Below are 19,356 nucleotides of genomic sequence, written 5' to 3' on the forward strand. Positions count from 1 at the left end.
TAAGTTAATCAATGTTAATTTCCAGGATCATCCAAGATGACTCGGAACCGAACACATCGCAGTATTCGCAGCGCCCAGAGGACAACAAGAAAACACAAGAATCTCCGCTAGTTCTTAAATACATTAAAAACCACGTGCGTGATTTGTTCCACGTGCCACTCTCAACGCTAGTCAAGGGAGCCTCTGTTCTAACGGAAGAACAATTCGTGGAGGTCACACCGGTGGCTTGGGAGCTACTGCTTGAATCCAACCAGGAAGTATCAGCTGCGTCTTCGGCACTCTTCATTCTGGCGTCCGTCAAAGCTCCAACCACAGCCTCGGAACTGATGCAGCGTGCAATGAAGAATAAAGATCCGAACATCCGAATCGGAGCCATGCTACGCTATCAGGTGCTGTGGAAGAATCGCTTCCAGGTGTGGCCACGCATGGAGGAAGGCGCTCACCTGAGCTTCAAAATCCCACCTCCAGGAATAGAGTTCACGCTGCCGTCGCCGAAAATCGGAATCGAGAGCCTTCCGGTGGTCGACCCACCCTGGTGCCCGCGACAGCAAAACAAGGACATGGAAGTGACATTAAACCAAGAACGACATGTAGCTATCTGATGCAAATCATACACCAAACGAAGAATTGAATTCAACTGAAATTTAAACCTCACCTCTACTTTTGTTCTAGCGCTCGCTGGTGACGGCCACGAAGACCCGCAAAAAGCAGCAAACGGAAGCAATTCGTCACGCCATTCAAGAACGGATGGACAAGCAACGCTCCGAGCGGCAGTCATTTCTCATTACCACCATCCCAATAACACAGCTGGCCGCATACGAGCCAGGCCTCGATCACAGCCCTGGCGAGAATATTGACTTAGAAGAGGAAGAGGATGGTGCCCGGGCCCACGGAGCCATTCATGCCGCCCATTCTGTCTTCCCTTCCTGTCTTTGTTCCTCGGTAATGCAAATTGTGGCCTGTCTCGATGATGCCGCTGTCAACTCGGACGGATGTGCCGTCTACGAGACCGCTTACCAGGTCATTTGGGTTTGTTTGGTGGAGGACTCCGCTCTCTTTCTACGATACGTGCTGGAACGACTTACCCGGGATCATCAGCAGCAAATGTTTAAACTGCTCAGACACTTGATTCGATTTGTTCCAAGACTTCCACAACAGGCTGCCTTCGCTTGTTATAATTACATCATTGGATACGTTATGTTCTACGTGAGATCAACGCACGAATGTAGTCAACAGGTTTGTGTTAGCCGTTACATCTTGCTATCCCCGTTCCACTACACCACATCTGTAAACTTGTCGAGGATGGTAGCCGTGCGAGCAAAGGCGCATCCTCGTTTAACCTCTATCAACAATAGTCACTGGTTTGAATCTCGATATTTGGATTATACTATATAATTATGCATATCCCATTTTCATTTAAATAATGTATGATCTGTTGTACTTTGCAATAGTATATCAATCATAACAAAATGGGTAAATTAAAATAGTAGTATAGGGTGAGAAAGATCATTCCCATATCATGAATATCCTTCTCAATGTATTACTGAACATGTTTTTTTTAACACTGAGCAATTCAATGGATGAAATTTTGGATGTACTGTTTATATCACCATCATTGCATCATTAGTTCTTAAATAGGCTGTATACAATTTTGATACGTGTCCATACAATAAGGCTATTAAAAAAATATTCAAAAAATCCGTACCTTGAGTATTAGAAAACCCATAACACCTAGTAATTAATTCAAAAACTCATCAAAAACATCACCAAGTTAGTTTGTCGCATCGTTACACTTCTACTACGTCTCACCATGATTTTGTTTCACGAAATCATTATAGTTTTATGAAGCATTTTTTCTAGTTTATCTGATGAATAATAGAGATTACAAGTAAGAGTAATAAACTGCTAACTTTGGTGATTAGGGAGACATAGTGTGAAAACACAGAAATCGGCCAAAAACAAACGTGGTTTTCTTAATTCTAGAGTTTTTTTTAAAGGTCCTATAAACTATTGTCTTTCATATGTTTATTAGACCTATTCAAAAAAAACTCTGGAATTGCACGTTTTTAACATGGGACATTCTAGCTTCGTTAACCATGGAGCCGCATGGTACCATTTGAAGGAAAGAAAATTCACACTTCAAATTATTTTCATAATCAGCTTTTAAAACATTTCAACCAAATCTCTAATCGTCCCACTGCTCAGCTGGTCGGATCGGCCCTTTCAGTTCTTTGGATGGTGGTCCACAGCGTACACGGAATCATGTTTAAGGATCTGAAGCAAATCCTACGCAAGGAACAGTGCGATGCATCCATCTTGCTCACGGCAAACGTTCCGTCTGCGAAGAAAATTATCGTACACGGCCCTGAAGGTGAGGATTTATCGCGTTGGTGATTACGATTAGAGTGCAACATTTGATTTGTTTTACAGACGAAGGTGGAATTCCGTCGCAATTTCCGGTTCAGGAAGACACACAATTTACACAACTGTTGACAGAGTCGCTGGATTTCTTCGGAATCGACGAGAAAAAATTTAACCAGTACGTTCTGGTGGACTACAAAACTCAGCAAATTCTGAACCCCAATTGGTACGTGCGCGATCTGTACTTCTTCAAACGCTCCCAGTATCCGCAGCTCCGTCTCGTTGAGATGAAACCGGAAGAAGCTTTCAACGCACTGCAGAAACAAGAACTGTACAAAAAGTTTGTGGAGATTGGTAAGGTCCACCTTACCTGGGCCATCTTGAAAAATGTGGATATGGTGGTGCAACGAGTTGTGTTTTTGCACGAAGAGCTGATGAAGCTACCATCTTTTCCGCGAAAGGCTCTGGAGGTGGATCTGGATTTGCACCAGGGTGGTGAATTTGGCAAGGAATTACTCGGGTTAGACGTTTTGCACAAGTTCATGTGGGTTCGTCTTATTGCCAGAATGTTCGAGGCGATGGCTGGCAACTTTGCGTACTCTGCAGATATTCAGTTATTTTTGAACGTTTTATCGGGCGCTGCTTTGCTTCACTCAGAGGACTCCTGTATCCTGCGCTACGTTACGGCAACGTTTATCAACGCGGCGTTCAACTTTAAGAACATCTTCTCCACCAATGGATATTTCATGATTATGCCAACATTGTTACAAGTGTATTCCCTGCACCAGACTAACAAACTCGTCACCACTACGATCGAGTACGCAGTTAAGCAGTTTTACCTGCTCAACAGAAAACCGTTCATTTTGCAAATGTTTGGATCTGTGTCGGCCATTTTAGATACAGATGAGGATGGTGCATACGGCGAAGCACACAAGGTGCAGTCTAGTTGCTTGTTCAACCTGTTGCTCAGTTTGGAAACGCCCTCTCCAGATCCATTGAATATCGCGGAACTGGTCAAGGAACCCAAACCACTTAAAGCTATCGATTTTTGCTACCACGATGAAGACGAAATGGTTACAGTGCTTGACTGCATCACTTTGTGCGTTATGACGTCATCCTACTCAGCGGAAAGCACAAGGGGTTACCAGATGCTGGTTGGTTTGATCCGATGGATCTTATTATGATCGTATAAACTACAAACCCTTTTTTTACAGATCATTCTGGAAGCCATCCTACCTTGTTACATGAAACAGATGCAATCGCCAAGTTACGTTCCCCTGGAGGGAAAAAGTGAACGAGATATTATACTACAGCTGGCCGTAGCCATTAGAACCATGGTTCATAACTGCGAAGGATTGTCCAAGTATGCAGTCATTCGTCTCTTCGTCCTCAAAGCTTAACCTTCATGTTTTTTTAGGAGCTACAACGGTCCCTATCGCAACAGTCCCGAGCACAAGGGTTCAAGCCAACGGAACTGTTCCCGTGGGCCGCCCTGCTCACCCGGGCTAGACTTTGACGAGGAATCTCACTCCAAGTACGTTAGCGACGTCGGTCGCACCAAGATTCTGAACGAATCTGTCGAAGATTCCGAAACCATCCGAGCCGAGTATCGCCGTGCCCGAGACGTGCTACTCTCCCTGGTCGGAGAGTTCATAACGATGGCCTCTACCCGTTTGAACGAACTTGCCCGAAAGCAGGGAGATAACAAACCGGTGGATCTGCTAGACGTCAAGTGTCACGTTCGGCTGGCGGAAATTGCGCACTCCCTGCTGAAGGTGTCTCCGTACGATCCCGAGTCGATGGCATGCAGGGGTTTGCAGCGATACATGCAGTGTATCTTCCCGAGGGCTGAATGGGCTGACGATCACGGTATGAAGCCCACGCTGGTAACGATCTTACGCAGGCTAGATAAGGTGTTTTTGAAGATCTCCAAGAAGACGTCCATAAGGGTAAGTTTTCCGAAACTGAGCACGAGTTTTTAACCAAATTGTTTCATGGTTCCAGCGAAATACGGATTGGGAAGCCGCGGCAGGTTTGTTGAAGGGGGTGCACGAATCGATTGTCCGCTACCCACACGTGCTTCATTGGCGTGAAATGAAGTCTCTGCTGACAACCGTCCAGAATCTAATCGTCAACGAGCCCGGAAATTTTCCGGAGGGAGTATCCAGTGCTGGGGCTGCCCTTATGTCCAAGAGTCCGCCTCCGTTCTTCTGTTCGCAAGTCGTACGATTAGTGTCGCTGCAAGTGGTCAGTCCGGTGGATTCTCTTTCACTCGGTTTGGAACAGATATGCGGAGGTAGCACCGAATTTCCGACCCAGGAAAAAGCCGAGAGCTTCCTCATGCATCTGATCATGCCATTGTGTTTGAAGGTCTGCAGTGGCCGCAACATCTCGGAAATCGGCGAGCTAAAGCAATCCGATGTCTCGTTTCTGGTAACGGCTATTTTGAACGCGATGAGTCCGGTCGCAGGAAGAACGGCTCAATCGGGTATGCAGGGTAACCGCACCGTCGGAGACATTCGAGCCGGATCACTTACATTCACCGGTAGCCGGGATGCAAAGCGCCCTGCAAAGATCTCCACCTCACTTTACCAGGCCACGTTTTTGGCGCTGAAAGTGTTGTGCATTTGCTTCGAATCGAGGCTCTCCAACGAGTGGCCACGAATTGTACGCGTTATGCGAGACTTGGGCAGACGTAACGAGGCTGCTCCAGAGTTGTGGAATTTTTTGGAATTTGTGGTCACTCAGCGGACGCCCCTTTACATTGTGTTGATGCCGTTCATTTTGCACAAGGTTGGTTTCAATCACACTTCTGGAGCACCATTTGAAAGGGGCGGTACGACGGCCTTTCTTCCCATTTAAACGCGTTTAATGAAAGGCCGTAAGAGCAATGTCTTACCGGCCCTACCAAATGTTGCTCCAGACTTAAATTAAACACTCATTACGGATCATGGCCGATTTCAGATATCGCAACCGCCAATCGGCGATCATGAACGACACATGCAATTTTTAATTCGAGAACGCATGAGAGGAATGCCACCACCAGGGGGAGTTAAATCAAGAGGAGCTATCTTGTTGGAGCTAGCGCGGGAAATTAGAGATTTACGGGAGGAACTCGAGGAAAAACGTTACGGTAAATTGAACGAATAATTCGTCTTGCTCAATCAAACAATCTTTTTCTCCAGATCGGGATCCTCCGCCCCCGGAACCACCTCGCCGGGAGGTGTCAAATGTGCCACTGGCGTCGGATCCCCCTTCAAAGCATACTCAGCGACCGTCGCTGATTTCTATGTTCACTGGGGGACCACAGGTTCCAAGTTTTTCGTCATACCAGCAGGACTCGCGCAGTGGAACCGGCGTTTGTACACCAAGTGACACATTGTCCCAGCACACGTTGCACGCTCCTCGGGGAGAATCTCTGTCCAGTTCAACAACCACGACGAACAAGGATGGCCTCGGGGCGGACACTCAAAGCGGCGACGGAATAACTCTTACCCCGGGAATAGTTCCGGAGGGTTGCATTATCAACAAGGGTCCCCTCTCTGGTATAGCGCCCCATTTGACCCACTCAATGTCGATGCAACCTTCGAGCAAAGTGCAACCTCCCAAGTTACGATTCGTGTCCTCGGTCGAGTTCAAAACATCTTCGGGAGAAACTTCGACAACGCCGCTTTCGCCGGACAGCCTAGCGGACGATAGTTCCGGAGAAAATCCAAAACATCGCCTCCAGCGATCGCGCGCCCAGAGTCGCAAGACTTTCCGATGCCGCCGTGGTGCAACCAGATCGAACAACAACCAGGGCATGGAAGCGCAAAATCAGCCGCCCTCAATATCATCCATCGTCAGCAGTGGCGGTGCTGGCGGCATTTCCGCTCTTCCGCCAAGCGTGGCTCCGATCGAACCACTGGAACTGATCAACAAGAATATCGCCGCAGTTGGTGACCTTTCCTGGGACTCGGTGTCCCAAACATCGTCCACATCGGGCTATCGAGACAACTACAGTCTCCAGACAGGGCTGCTCTCGCCGGATGGTTCCTTTACAGGTAAGAATCGTTTGACAAAATATAAAGAAAAAGATCACTTGTTCTGATCACTTGATCGATGTAACGACTTGATCAGTCTGATGGTTAAATTAAATCGGGCTGACGAAGGCCGATCGTGGTGTTACATTTCTCAGTGGGTAGATGGGCTTTGATTTTAAATTGTCGAAAATCAATTTTAAATTATTTTTAATAATAATATAAGAAAACATTGGAAAGGAGAATTCTTTTATTTTTAAGGAAATCTTAGGTTTGATGATTTTACTGCAGCTGCACAAAATGGGATTCTTACTCAATTTGGCCCAAAATTGACGTGCGAGAAATAATCTTTTGAGCGAGGAAAAAAATAACTCGAAAAAGAAAATTTGGCTATAGAGGGTTCAAAAACAAAACTTTCCAACTATCAGTTGAATCAGTCAAGACGCGATTATCCAAAGTTTCAATTATTAGAATGAAAACTTGAAAAATCCAGAAAATCAATGTATTATTCTTATTTTTGTGATCATATCCAATTTAAGCGACTACAAATTTGTGACATTCGAGTGTATAAAGTGAAACTGCCTCGACTCGAGTTTTGAAGCACCTGTAAAAAAATACCGTTTTAGTTATTTTCGTTGCTGAGCAGTTCTCTAGGATTTCGGTCATTCGATTTTTTTTGTATTTTTTAATCCGACTGAAACTTTTTTGGTGCCTTCGGTATGCCCAAAGAAGCCATTTTGCATCATTAGTTTGTCCATATAATTTTCCATACAAATTTGGCAGCTGTCCATACAAAAATGATGTATGAAAATTCAAAAATCTGTATCTTTTGAAGGAATTTTTTGATCGATTTGGTGTCTTCGGCAAAGTTGTAGGTATAGATAAGGACTACACTGAAAAAAAATAATACACGGTAAAAAAAATTTGGTGATTTTTTTATTTAACTTTTTATCACTAAAACTTGATTTACAAAAAAACACTATTTTTAATTTTTTTTATTTTTTGATATGTTTTAGGGGACATAAAATGCCAACTTTTCAGAAATTTCCAGGTTGTGCAAAAAATCATTGACCGAGTTATGAATTTTTTAATTTTTTCAACTTCATTTTTCGATGTAAAATCAAATTTGCAATCAAAAAGTACTTTAGTGAAATTTTGAAAATTCAATATTACGCCCTTTTAAAATGTTAGTCTTGATTTGAAAATTTTGAAAATATTTTTTTCGAAAAGATCGGAAAATTTCACAAATGTTTCATATATTAACATTGAAAATTGGACCATTAGTTGCTGAGATATTGACGATAAAAAATGGTGGGTTGTTTGGGTGAAACTTAGAAAACATCAATTTTCCTGTTTTTAAACCTTTGCATTGCAATATCTCAGCAACTAAAGGTCGTATCAACAAAGTCCGAATAAGCAAAATATAGAGAATTTTCTCAGCTTTTCAAAAATATTTTTTTCAAAACTGGGCAAACATGTGCACTAATTTTAAAAAATGAAAAACTGCGACTATTTTCAAAAAAGTCACTTAAATATGGCTATAACTTGAAAACGGTGCACTTTATCAAAATTTCACTAAAGTACTTTTTGATTGCAAATTTGATTTTACATCGAAAAATGAAGTTGAAAAATTTTTACGACCAAAATTTCGATTTTTTGAAAAAATCAGTATTGATTAAAAAATTCATAACTCGGTCATTAATTTTTTGCACAACCTGGAAATTTCTGAAAAGTTGGCATTTTATGTCCCCTAAAACATATCAAAAAATAAAAAAAATTAAAAATAGTGTTTTTTTGTAAATCAAGTTTTAGTGATAAAAAGTTAAATAAAAAAATCACCAAATTTTTTTTACCGTGTATTATTTTTTTCAGTGTAGTCCGTATCCATACCTACAACTTTGCCGAAGACACCAAATCGATCAAAAAATTCCTTCAAAAGATACAGATTTTTGAATTTTCATACATCATTTTTGTATGGACAGCTGCCAAATTTGTATGGAAAATTATATGGACAAACTAATGATGCAAAATGGCTTCTTTGGGCATACCGAAGGCACCAAAAAAGTTTCAGTCGGATTAAAAAATACAAAAATTAAAATTGAAGAAAAAAGACCGATTTCGTAGAGAATTGCTCTGCTATCAAACTTCTTGTTCACTAAAATCTATTTATGAACTCGATAGATTGCTTGCTTTCGTCTGCAACAAATTTATTTATATTTTTTTTTTCTTTTATTTTTCTTCCAAAAACTCAAGTCGAGCAGATTTCCCGTTCCACCTTAAATTATTTCAAAGCAGGTTTGGGGTTATCAAATTGTGATGTGATTGTCCGAAGTGATTTTTGGTTTTTAATACTTCGAATAGTTGAGTCTGTTTTTGTCAATTTTCTACAAATTTCATATATTTCAAGATGATTTCTAAAAACGTTCTTTTCCAGAAACTATTCTGGTGTATAGCTATAAAAATACTGTTTTAAGCGGTGTATGCACTTCGGAAGGAATCGGTCAAGAAAAAGTTCAAATGGGCAGCAGCGGCAGCGAAAGCAAGCCAGAGAGGGTGAAGAAAAGCCCCAAGAAAACGCTCCTCTCCTGTTTCTTGACCCCTTTCCTTCCGATCTCCATACTAGCCTTTATAAATAAACCAACTTTTTTTTAAATATTCTTCACAGGAACTGCCCTCGGCGGCCGCTCGTCGTCGCAACACTCGTTGCTCATGTTGTTCGAGACGCAGGACGAGGATACACTAATCTAGAGCGTTTTATACACACATATTTACAGTTGGATGTCTGTTTTAACCAATTACCGATTTTAAACTGCAAGTTTTAATCACCCGATTGCATGCAAAACGTAGCTAGTTGTTACTGTGTCAAAATATGAAAAAGAAAAGTAAACTTTAGGTGGAAATATTTAGAGGTAGCACCAAATGCAACTATCAAACAATAAAAAAGCGTAAACAGTTTAGAGTGTTGTTAAAGGCTTTCCATGTGTGATATTTAAGTTAACAAAAGGGTAGACAATGTTTTAAAACCAAACGAGTATTGTTTTTAAAAGTGTTAAAACAGGTACAATTTTTTAAACTGGAATAAATTTTTGCGAGTAGGTGAGGAAGTTGGTCCATACAATCTTATGACGCACAAGTATTGTGAACAGAGAGACAAAAAAATCACAAGTAAATAAACCAAGCAGTATTCGAGAGTACAGAAACCCTGCAGGAAGATAACAATGGTTGCCAAAATATTTGCAATAAGCAAAACCAATACGAAATAACCAAGTCTTATTTATATTACTACAAACGAGACATAAATCCCACGACGAAAATTAATCCCACTGGAACAGATGTTTTACGAAATTGTTTTATATTTTACACTGAAAAACGTTGTTTTGATGAATGATTAGAAAACAGTAGTAGAAGCCCAACGTTTATATGAAGCATATATTTAGAAAGTGAAATATATAGTTAACTGTTAAACAATGTTGTGAGAATTATTTTGTCGTTTTTAGTGGACTTTAGAATGCAGTGGAAAAAACCCAGGTGGTATTTTATAGATAAGCAGTTTATTTTTAACGCAATTTAAAAAGGAAGAAAACATGCGACTACTGCACGCGTACACAGATATAGGACACACTTACACACAAACACACTTGAATGTTAACATGCCAAATCTATTTTAATCAAACACTTTAATATGTAACTTAACGAATGTATCGAATGTTTACAGAGAAAGTGAAAAGAACACATGCCAAAGTAGGAATGAAATCATCGAAAATATGCCGGTCACTGATAATCAAGTATTTGAATGTTGCATAGTTATAGCGAAAAGTGTAGTAAAAGTAATAGCATAGCAAGGTTTTATGTTTGAAATGATGAAAAGAAATCTTAAGAATTGCAAATTTGTTCAATAGTTCCAATAAGAACTTTGTGAATGAGCCAGGAGATCACAAAGTAGGCCCGTCCCGGCTGATGGTGTCGGTAAAGTAGAACGATGGAAAATGCTCGGAAATATTTAAAAATAGAATCATAACACGCGCTTGTAAAACTGAAATTAAATCGGCCTTCATAAGCCCGATTTTATTCTACCATCAGACTGAACATTTCTCAGTGATTTTGAAATGAATTGGTTTGTGTTACGGACGGCGCGGATCGCGCGGATGGCGCGGATGGCGCGGATGGCGCGTATCGCGCGGATCTGACGCGGATTTGCTGGCTAATTTTGTTCAGGCGCGGATTTCGCGCGGATAGCAATTTTCATAAATAAAATAATTAAGAACGATAGAATTTCTTTCAAGGTACAAAGGAAAATATTATAAGCAATTAAATAAATTCAATCTTTTTCTTTGAGTGCAAAAACATCAATTTCTAAAAAGTTGTTAATGAAGAATTTTTTTTCTGAAAACTATTCATTTTTTTTCTCAATACGAATCTTTAAAAATAATCTTAAGGAGCGTTTATTTTTAAAAATGTATTGAGATTTCTTATTCTTATAGCAAACAATAAATATTGAGCGATCATATTAATTACAATTTCAAAATTACAAAATTCGAAAAATTTCAGAATTTCAAAAAGTTTTACTTCTTTTTAGATTTTTTAAGTTTTTTCAATCTTATATTTAAATTTTGAAATTTGTGGTTTATTAAAAAAAATTAAAGATTCTGTTGCCACTCTGATTTAGGTGGAATTGGTCCTACTCCCAATTATCAAAACATGACGAAATCCACTTAGCAATCTGCTAAAATCTCCGTCTAAAATTGAAAATTTCAGAATTTACCTATTCAATTAAACAAAAAAAAAATAGAATTCATAAATTTAAATTGCCAAAACATGCAGACTCAAAAACGATCCTAAATTCTCACATTGAAAAATTAAAAAAATAACATGGATTTTTTCTAATTCTTAAATTCTTATTTTTATGAAAGTTCTTTAGTTATTCAATTATTTATTTATTAAGTTATTAAATTTTTAAATTATTGAATTTTTAAATTATTGAATTTTTAGATTAATCAATAATTAAATTATTAAATTATTAAATAATTGAATTATTAAATTATTAAATTAATAAATTATTAAATAATTAAATTATTAAATTATTAAATTATTAAATTATTAAATTATTAAATTATTAAATTATTAAATTATTAAATTATTAAATTATTAAATTATTAAATTATTAAATTATTAAATTATTAAATTATTAAATTATTAAATTATTAAATTATTAAATTATTAAATTATTAAATTATTAAATTATTAAATTATTAAATTATTAAATTATTAAATTATTAAATTATTAAATTATTAAATTATTAAATTATTAAATTATTAAATTATTAAATTATTAAATTATTAAATTATTAAATTATTAAATTATTAAATTATTAAATTATTAAATTATTAAATTATTAAATTATTAAATTATTAAATTATTAAATTATTAAATTATTAAATTATTAAATTATTAAATTATTAAATTATTAAATTATTAAATTATTAATAATTTAATAATTTATTATTAAATTATTAAATTATTAAATTATTAAATATTTAAATTATTAAATTATTAAATTATTAAATTATTAAATTATTCAATTATTCAATTATTAAATTATTAAATTATTAAATTATTAAATTATTAAATTATTAAATTATTAAATTATTAAATTATTAAATTATTAAATTATTAAATTATTAAATTATTAAATTATTAAATTATTAAATTATTAAATTATTAAATTATTAAATTATTAAATTATTAAATTATTAAATTATTAAATTATTAAATTATTAAATTATTAAATTATTAAATTATTAAATTATTAAATTATTAAATTATTAAATTATTAAATTATTAAATTATTAAATTATTAAATTATGAAATTATTAAATTATGAAATTATGAAATTATTAAATTATTAAATTATTAAATTATTAAATTATTAAATTATTAAATTATCAAATTAGGCTGGTACAAATATTTTTAAAAGTTTTTGTCACCCCCCCTTCAAAATTAGCCCGAAAAATCAAGGGGCAAAAAAAAATATTTTTACAATAAACTTCAAAATTTCAATGAAAATTCATGTGCAACCAGCTGAAATCAAATTAAAATACATTCTTCTGCGTTTAAAATCATTTTTAGCATGTTTGGGTTTATTAAAAAATCTTAAGATTTTTTGAAAATTTTCAATGCAAAAACTTTTTTTTCGATACAATTTTTGTTTTAGTCAGATCTTAGATTTTTTTAAACTAATGATTGCAAAACAACTGAACTAGTGTAAAATGCATTTTAAAACACTTTTTTCATTTAAATGTAAAGACTATGGCTTGTTATTTCAATTTTTATATTTTTTTATTTTTTTTTGCCCCCCCCTTGACCTCGGCCAGGGCCGAGGGACAAAAACTTTTTTAAATATTTGCATCGGCCTTATTAAATTATTAAATTATTAAATTTTTGGAGTCGTATTTTAGTTTAGAGAAATTTAGAGAAAAAAATAAAATAAATTTCGTGTTTCGATTTTCCAGCGTAAAATTTTGGTGGGAATTATCAAGTACAAAATCCCTATATTTTATTATTTGGTTGTTTATTTTAGGGTTTTAAATTTTTTTAAGTTTTGAATTTAATTTTTTTTTCCTGAATTTGTTTTTAAAGCAACGATATTTAAAGTGTTACAAAAAATGTTAATATTGTTTCAGAAATGGCAGAAAAAGTTCCACTTGGCGCAGGTGGGATATGAATCCACAACTGATCAACGGATCAGTAATGCTTTCTGTATTATTCTTTTTTCGTTTAAAATTTTATTCATTATGTTACTCTCTTCTAGTTTGTCGCGATTTTTTTATATGGCGCGGATTTCGCGCGGATTGGGTTTTGAGGTCGGCGCGGATCTGGCGCGGATTTTTTTTCGACTTTTCCGTAACAACCCTGAACATAGCTGGAACGTGTTAGTTAGCAAAAAGGAAATAAAGTGAGAGTAGGAAAAGCTAATTTTGTTTGAATAAGACTACTTTTCGGCCGGAAAAAAAAGTCATAAAAAATTGTAACGGAAAGAGCAAACAGAAGAGATCAATGGAAAGTATTAAAAACGACAAACTGCACAAGAAACTGCAGCACGGTTACTTATTCACAGCAAGCACTATAGTCCCTAGCAAAAACATCGTAAAGATAGTCTGATTTACATGTGATAGAGCAAAAATCGTTGATGTTAATGTGTTGCACACGATGAACCCATCAATAAAGAAAAATAAAAATTGTGCAATTTAGGTAAAATGTTTAGACAACGCTTTCCTGTACATCCAAACAAAGAAATATAGGTGTTCTGGTTGACTTGATCAAGTATTTTTGTTTTCGTAATAAATCATAATGAGAAATTAATTAAACAATTAATCATTCCCATCAATGAACCGTAGATGTGAGGAAGGCATCTAAATATGGATTAAGAAGTATCGTTATTTGGGTATGCATACGAAACTAACTTTTATTTCTCATTACCAATCTCCTCTACAAAACGAACAGCAGTGAACATTCTCAATAATTTCTCAGTGGTGGGTTTATTTAGGACTGTCTCCTTGGCAGAATAAATCGTTCTCGTAGCTGAATTTGGTGTCTTGAAACAAAATCAAACCACTCGAAATTGAAATATCGTCCTTTGACTAATGAAAAGAATGAAGAGGCGCATCCGGGATATCTGACCTGTTTTCCATTATCCACCCATGGAATCGGACCTCTCCATTACCGTCATCATCGTCGTAAAAGACAGCAACTGCCTTAAAAAACTCCGGTGGCACGGCAACATCGTTATCCCCCAAGACTATGTACTCCACCTTTCGCTGTCCGGGTGGTCCTTTCGTTGTTAAAGCAGAGCTATGTTCGCTATTGAGAATGTCTGGTCTTTGGCCCGCTGACTGCTGGGGTGGTTCCCAGCATTGCCGATGTGTCCTCGTTCCCAGTTTGTGTACCGGTAATCCCAGCTTGAAGAACGGAACAACGGATGTACATATAGTCGTTCCTGGGCCTTTTTCGCCACAATGTCGACGAACAGCCCAATGCTCAGCAACACAGCTTCAACTGCCATCGAGCTGAGCGTTTTGCGCAAAGATTTGTATTCCATTTCGACAGCATGTCGTGGAATCCACCGTTTAGGCTTCGGCGTCGAGGAACTTGGGCGGGCGTCTGGCCTGTGCGGTGGCTCCTTCTTATTCGTATCGGATCACGATGTGGCGTTACCGGTATCGGCGGCTGGTCTGCTGGACTGGGTGAGATCACCGACTCCTCCCAGATCTCAACGGAAGGCGTTGTCGGCTGCGGTGACTGCGACTCGTTCCCATTCAGTGGCAATTGGACTCTATCGGGCAGTGACGTCATCATGACCATCGGCGGCTCTGTTCGATTCGTTTGCGACGGTCCGTCTCGGGTCACTTCCGGCGGCGGCGGCGACGATGATGCGTTCGCTTGTCCATGCAGTAGCTCCTGCAAATCCCTGGCGTGGCTTTGGCCTAATTCGTAATTATTCATTACGTCAGACGCCGAAAGCGTCGCTCCAGACATGCCTCGGTTCAACAGTTCTAAAAAGTGTGAAAATCCGGCATCGTAACCAATATAGTTGAGGTTTGGATTGGCAACGTTGGTGGTTGGCACAGCCGGTGTCGTTTTGTGCGAATGCTTGTCCATTAGCTTGAACAGATGCCTCACGGACAAGTTAGCGGGCCCTTTTGCACCTGCTGGCGTGCTGGTGGTCGGTCTGTGGTCTTCAACGGTATATTTCTGTTCGCTTGGGCACAAGATTGCCAGCCGATGCGGCCATGTTGGATGGCCCCGCTGCATCCTGCGGTCCTTGACTGCCAGCGTTCGTCTGGGCTGGTTTGATCTGGGCGCGAGGACGGGTGAGTGTATTTTGTAGGCTGTTGAAAAACGCATCAATTTTGCCCCATATTTGTGTGGTGTGGTTGCGGAAATAAAACTTACCATTCCTCGTGATGTGGCCCTCACCGGACTGAATCGGCGACGGGGAGAACGCAACATGACGACCGCCTAGCCGGGGATGTGTGTCCGTCCACTGAAATAAATCAACACAGCAATCTCAAGTGTTTTTTAACATGAGAGTCTCCAAATATTGACACAATAATTACATGCCAAATAGATGTGAAAATCATCCAAAATCAGCTGATCGCTATCGAAGGATCTTCCATTCTTTTTTCGAATGCTGTTCACTTCATGTTCACATGAATTTAACTTAGATTTGCCCCATTTGACATTTCTTTTGATAGCGAGGAACAGCTCCTCAACAACAACAAGTTCAGCCCCCTGGTGGAGAACAACAACAACAACAATAACAAAGGTAACCCAGCCGGGAAAGGAAACGTCCCACCGGTTCCAGTGGCCAAGAAACCGCCTCTGGTGGTAAAGAATATGAGCTTCGGCAAGCTGAGGAGTGTAATGTTGTCGTGCACAACCAAGCCAAGTTACAAGCTGACTCCGTTTGGGATCAAATTGCTGTGTATCTCCGAGGAGCGTTTCGAAACCGCGCGGGCCCACTTGATTGCGAACAAAGTGGAGTTCTATACCCACGATAAACGAAGCGAGCGGCAACTCCGCGTCGTCATCAGGGGACTTCCACCGGCTTCACCTGAATTCGTCAAGAAGAAACTCAAGGAATCGCTCAACCTGGATGCTGTGGAGGTGCATGCCATCAGGAGAAAAGGAGAGTTCATTTTTTTAAAGCAATTTTTTTTTCGTAATTAATCATAATGAGAAATTGTTTAAACAAACACACGCACAATTCTAGTTGCTTCCGGAAATCATTCCCATCAATGAACTATTTTTGTTTAAACTCTTCAGTCTGTACTCTTTGATTCGCTTGCGCCACTCAAGCCACTTGCTCACGTCCGGATTGTCCGGGTTGCCTCTGTCCTCCAGCTGCTGGTAGTAAGCCTCGCGGAGAATCTTGAACGCCTGCAGGTTCCGGTAGGGCAGCTGCGTGACCGGATCGTAGTACCGGGCCGGAAGTCGCGTGATGGCACAAATCTGGCTGCGACGTTCCCGTTTCTGTGGCTTGGGGAAGAACGTACCGAACAGGGCGTCGTCCAGATCATTTTCAAACGTGATGAAGGTGCGCTCGCAGTGCCCTCTGACGGCCACTTTGGTCGATTTCCGATTGCCGCTCTTTTTGCTTTGCTTTTCTTTGCCGCTACTGGAAAATTAGCATAAGTTATTAAAGAACAGACAAATAATTACAATAATAAACCTTTTATCCCTCAATTCATCCATTTCATCATGTTCCATTTTGGCTAACGAATCCACACTCGAACCTGCCTGCAATTCCTCCACTAACGGCATTGTTAACGACTGATACTTTATAATGGGACCAGTGAAAACCCGCTTCGTGGGCCGGGTCTTCTTTTTTTCGAGCTCCATTTTCCGGAATTTTTCTGTAATATAAATCCACAATCAACTGACTTTTGCCCACAATTATTATTTTTCTCATTGAAAAGTGCCGGCGACAAAATTGGTCGAAAAATTCACCGCCCGGAGATCGCGAGTATGCGCAAGCAAATGAACACCGCGAAAACAGATTCGGGGGTGCATTGGGTTTAAATGATTATTTCGTCATTCGGTTTAATTATAAAATAATTATTTTTTCGTAAATATCGCTACTTTGAAGCGATATAATATATATTTTTACAGTAAATTCAATTTACAGTAGATGCAATCGAATGTATCGGCGGGTTGCTTCCAGTTGCATTTGATTTGATGAGAAGGTTTTTCAATCCAACAAGGGCTTTTTCGGGGGCAACAGTTTCGGTAATCCGGAACTTCCTGTAAATTTCATATTTGCAGTGTTAAGCATAAAAAAAAAACAAACTTAGACCAATCTTTCAAACCCATTTTTTTAAGTAACGGAGTACAATAAATCCCTAAAGTGCGCTGTTTTTGAGAAAGAGCGTAATTCTGGGGAGCGTTATTTCAGGGTTTGAGCGCAAATCAGGGGAGCGTTATTGCGGGGTTTTGGCATAAAACGGGATTTTCTCTTTTTAATGTACTTTATTTACAAATAAATGAAAATAAATTATAAGGGGTCATCCACAAAACACTGATTTATGGGCCATCCTCAAATCTGGGTATCCAAGAACTCCCTGAAGTCATGGCCTAGATCCAACGGGGGTCTATATGGTTGAATTAACCATCGGTATGGCTTCAGGTAGCTTCAGTGAGCCACGATGGATACTCTTCGCCATGTTGGATTGTTATGGGTTCTCCAGGAACTCCCGAGAGTTATGACCTGATGATCTACCTGAAATAACGCTCCCCAGAATTGTGCTCTTCTTCGGTTTGCGCCCCCCAAAAAGAGCACACTTTAGGGATTTATTGTACTCAGTTACATTTAAAAAACGTTACGAAACTGTTGCCCCCTAAAAAGCCCCTGGTGGACTGAAAAACTTTCTCCTCAAATCAAATGCAACTGGAAGCAAGCCGCCGATACATTCGATTACCGCAGTGCACACTTTCGCCCAATTTTGTCGCCGGCACTTTTCAATAAGAAAAATAATACAAACCATAAAACCTTACCCAACGACTTTAGATTTTCCTTCTCCGTTTCCTCCGCCTCCTCGAGCAGTTCCTCCTGCGTCGGAATGTACTCGTCAATCTTGACCACCTTCGGCTTCCGCTTTTCCGCTTCAACCCGCTGCTTGATCCGAACAAGTGTCGCTGCCGTCTTGGCCGCCGTGGTCTTGCGGAACGATTTTCGGCCGGAATCCTGCACAGTGTACTTGGGCGATTTTTGCCGCTCGGCACGGGGCCGCGCCTCTTTGGGTGCCTTCACCGGTGTTTTCTTCTTCGCCACGGGTTCCTTGTACGCTCGCGTGTTGACGGCCTTCTTTTTGCGCTTGGGAGCGGACTCTTCCTCGCGGTCCGACACGGGTTCGTCATTCTCGTCAATAGAAAAATCCGAGTCCACGATGTCATCATCATCGTCGTTCTTTTGACTACAATGCAATGCAAAAGATAACTAAACTTCCCGCGACAATCAATTTGACCACCCTTCATCCTTACATGTAATCCCGATCATCCGCCGTATCGTGAAAACCGCCGTTGTAAGCCGTTTTGTAAAATTCGTCCTCCTCTTCCTCGTCCAGCAGCTTGGCGATCCGGTTTCCGGCATTGGCACGTCGCTCACGGTTCGCTGCCATTGTCACTCGAGCAATATATCACTGCACAATATTCGTAATTTTATTTTATTTAAAGAAAAAAATAATTTGCCTCTTGATTTCGACCGCAAACAAACAAACTTTCGGAAACGTCAAACTTTTTTGTGACACGGAAAAAAATTTCATCGATTATTGCGCGAATGCGAATGTGAACGGAGCTGAACATGATGGCCTATCTACAATCACTTAGCTTAGAACATCTAAGTAAAGTAGTTACTTAGGAAAGTCTGCAACTTACGTTAGTCATCCACAATCAACTTAGAAAACTTGCTGGGCTGATATACGTTGCTATGCAGTTGTTTGTTTACCTTTGATATGGAAACGTCAACTTACCGTAGATTTTGAAATTTTCCAAACCAAACGTCAGTTTCTAATTTGATTACTTTTCCATTGTAGAAACTCAGATTCATTTCCATTGATTCAAATTCCTAAGCTAAGTGAAATTTTCTAAGCTAAGTGATTGTAGATAGGCCATGACATTATTTTGAAATCGGGGAGCGTTCTTTTATTACGTAACGTGAAATGGGATTTTTAATCTCCCCGCCAAATTGGGTACTAAAGCCCTATGTCAATTTTTATGTAAAACGGTAAAAACACGATCAAAAATTAGGGATAAAGAATAATGCTCGTTTGGATACGTCAAACGCGCGTCTGTTTGGGTACGTCAAATTCACTTCGACCAGTCTCCCTATCCCAGTCACGGCGTTCTCACAGGATTCTTACAGAAATCTAGCAGAGCGAAAATATTCTTACAAGAACGGTGCCATCATCCTGCCAGAACTTT

At 39.0% G+C, this 19,356-nt stretch overlaps 2 protein-coding genes across 7 annotated transcripts in view; one reads left to right on the forward strand and one right to left on the reverse strand.

The window, feature by feature from the left end:
- LOC6046477 (protein unc-80 homolog) overlaps positions 1 to 10,405 on the forward strand; it is a 46,189-nt gene extending 35,784 nt beyond the window's left edge. For 3 of the 5 annotated variants that reach the window (XM_038266343.1, XM_038266405.1, XM_038266465.1), the window contains 10 exons: positions 26 to 590; positions 673 to 1,236; positions 2,206 to 2,371; positions 2,431 to 3,515; positions 3,576 to 3,724; positions 3,779 to 4,310; positions 4,366 to 5,154; positions 5,326 to 5,494; positions 5,547 to 6,404; positions 9,046 to 10,405. In XM_038266343.1, coding sequence (XP_038122271.1) covers positions 26 to 590; positions 673 to 1,236; positions 2,206 to 2,371; positions 2,431 to 3,515; positions 3,576 to 3,724; positions 3,779 to 4,310; positions 4,366 to 5,154; positions 5,326 to 5,494; positions 5,547 to 6,404; positions 9,046 to 9,128 — 4,960 coding nt within the window. In that variant the 3' untranslated portion in view covers positions 9,129 to 10,405. The remainder of the gene's footprint in view (positions 1 to 25; positions 591 to 672; positions 1,237 to 2,205; positions 2,372 to 2,430; positions 3,516 to 3,575; positions 3,725 to 3,778; positions 4,311 to 4,365; positions 5,155 to 5,325; positions 5,495 to 5,546; positions 6,405 to 9,045) is intronic. The other 2 variants (XM_038266239.1, XM_038266286.1) reach the window with 1 other exon arrangement.
- Positions 10,406 to 16,075: 5,670 nt separating this feature from the next.
- On the reverse strand, positions 16,076 to 18,658 carry LOC6046475 (vacuolar protein sorting-associated protein 72 homolog). 2 transcript variants are annotated; one of them, XM_001863631.2, is made up of 4 exons: positions 18,418 to 18,658; positions 17,932 to 18,350; positions 16,610 to 16,793; positions 16,076 to 16,555 (listed from the first exon to the last, which is right to left on the reverse strand). In XM_001863631.2, exons 1-4 carry the CDS (start codon positions 18,552 to 18,554, stop codon positions 16,147 to 16,149), a joined length of 1,149 nt encoding a protein of 382 aa, XP_001863666.1. In that variant the 5' UTR covers positions 18,555 to 18,658; the 3' UTR covers positions 16,076 to 16,146. The 2 variants fall into 2 exon arrangements, with proteins under 2 accessions (XP_001863666.1, XP_038105188.1); XM_038249260.1 differs by having other exon boundaries at positions 16,076 to 16,552; positions 18,418 to 18,554.
- Positions 18,659 to 19,356: the final 698 nt, after the last annotated feature.

This window comes from Culex quinquefasciatus, chromosome 1 (genome assembly GCF_015732765.1).
Source record: "Culex quinquefasciatus strain JHB chromosome 1, VPISU_Cqui_1.0_pri_paternal, whole genome shotgun sequence".
Lineage (NCBI taxonomy): Eukaryota > Metazoa > Arthropoda > Insecta > Diptera > Culicidae > Culex > Culex quinquefasciatus.

Coding starts and splice junctions, on each gene's coding strand:
- LOC6046475 (XM_001863631.2), bottom strand. CDS start 18,554: ATGGCAGCGAACCGTGAGCGACGTGCCAATGCCGGAAACCGGATCGCC. Junction 18,351..18,417: donor GCGGATGATCGGGATTACAT/GTAAGGATGAAG, acceptor ATTGCATTGTAG/TCAAAAGAACGACGATGATG. Junction 16,794..17,931: donor GGAAAATCTAAAGTCGTTGG/GTAAGGTTTTAT, acceptor TTTATATTACAG/AAAAATTCCGGAAAATGGAG.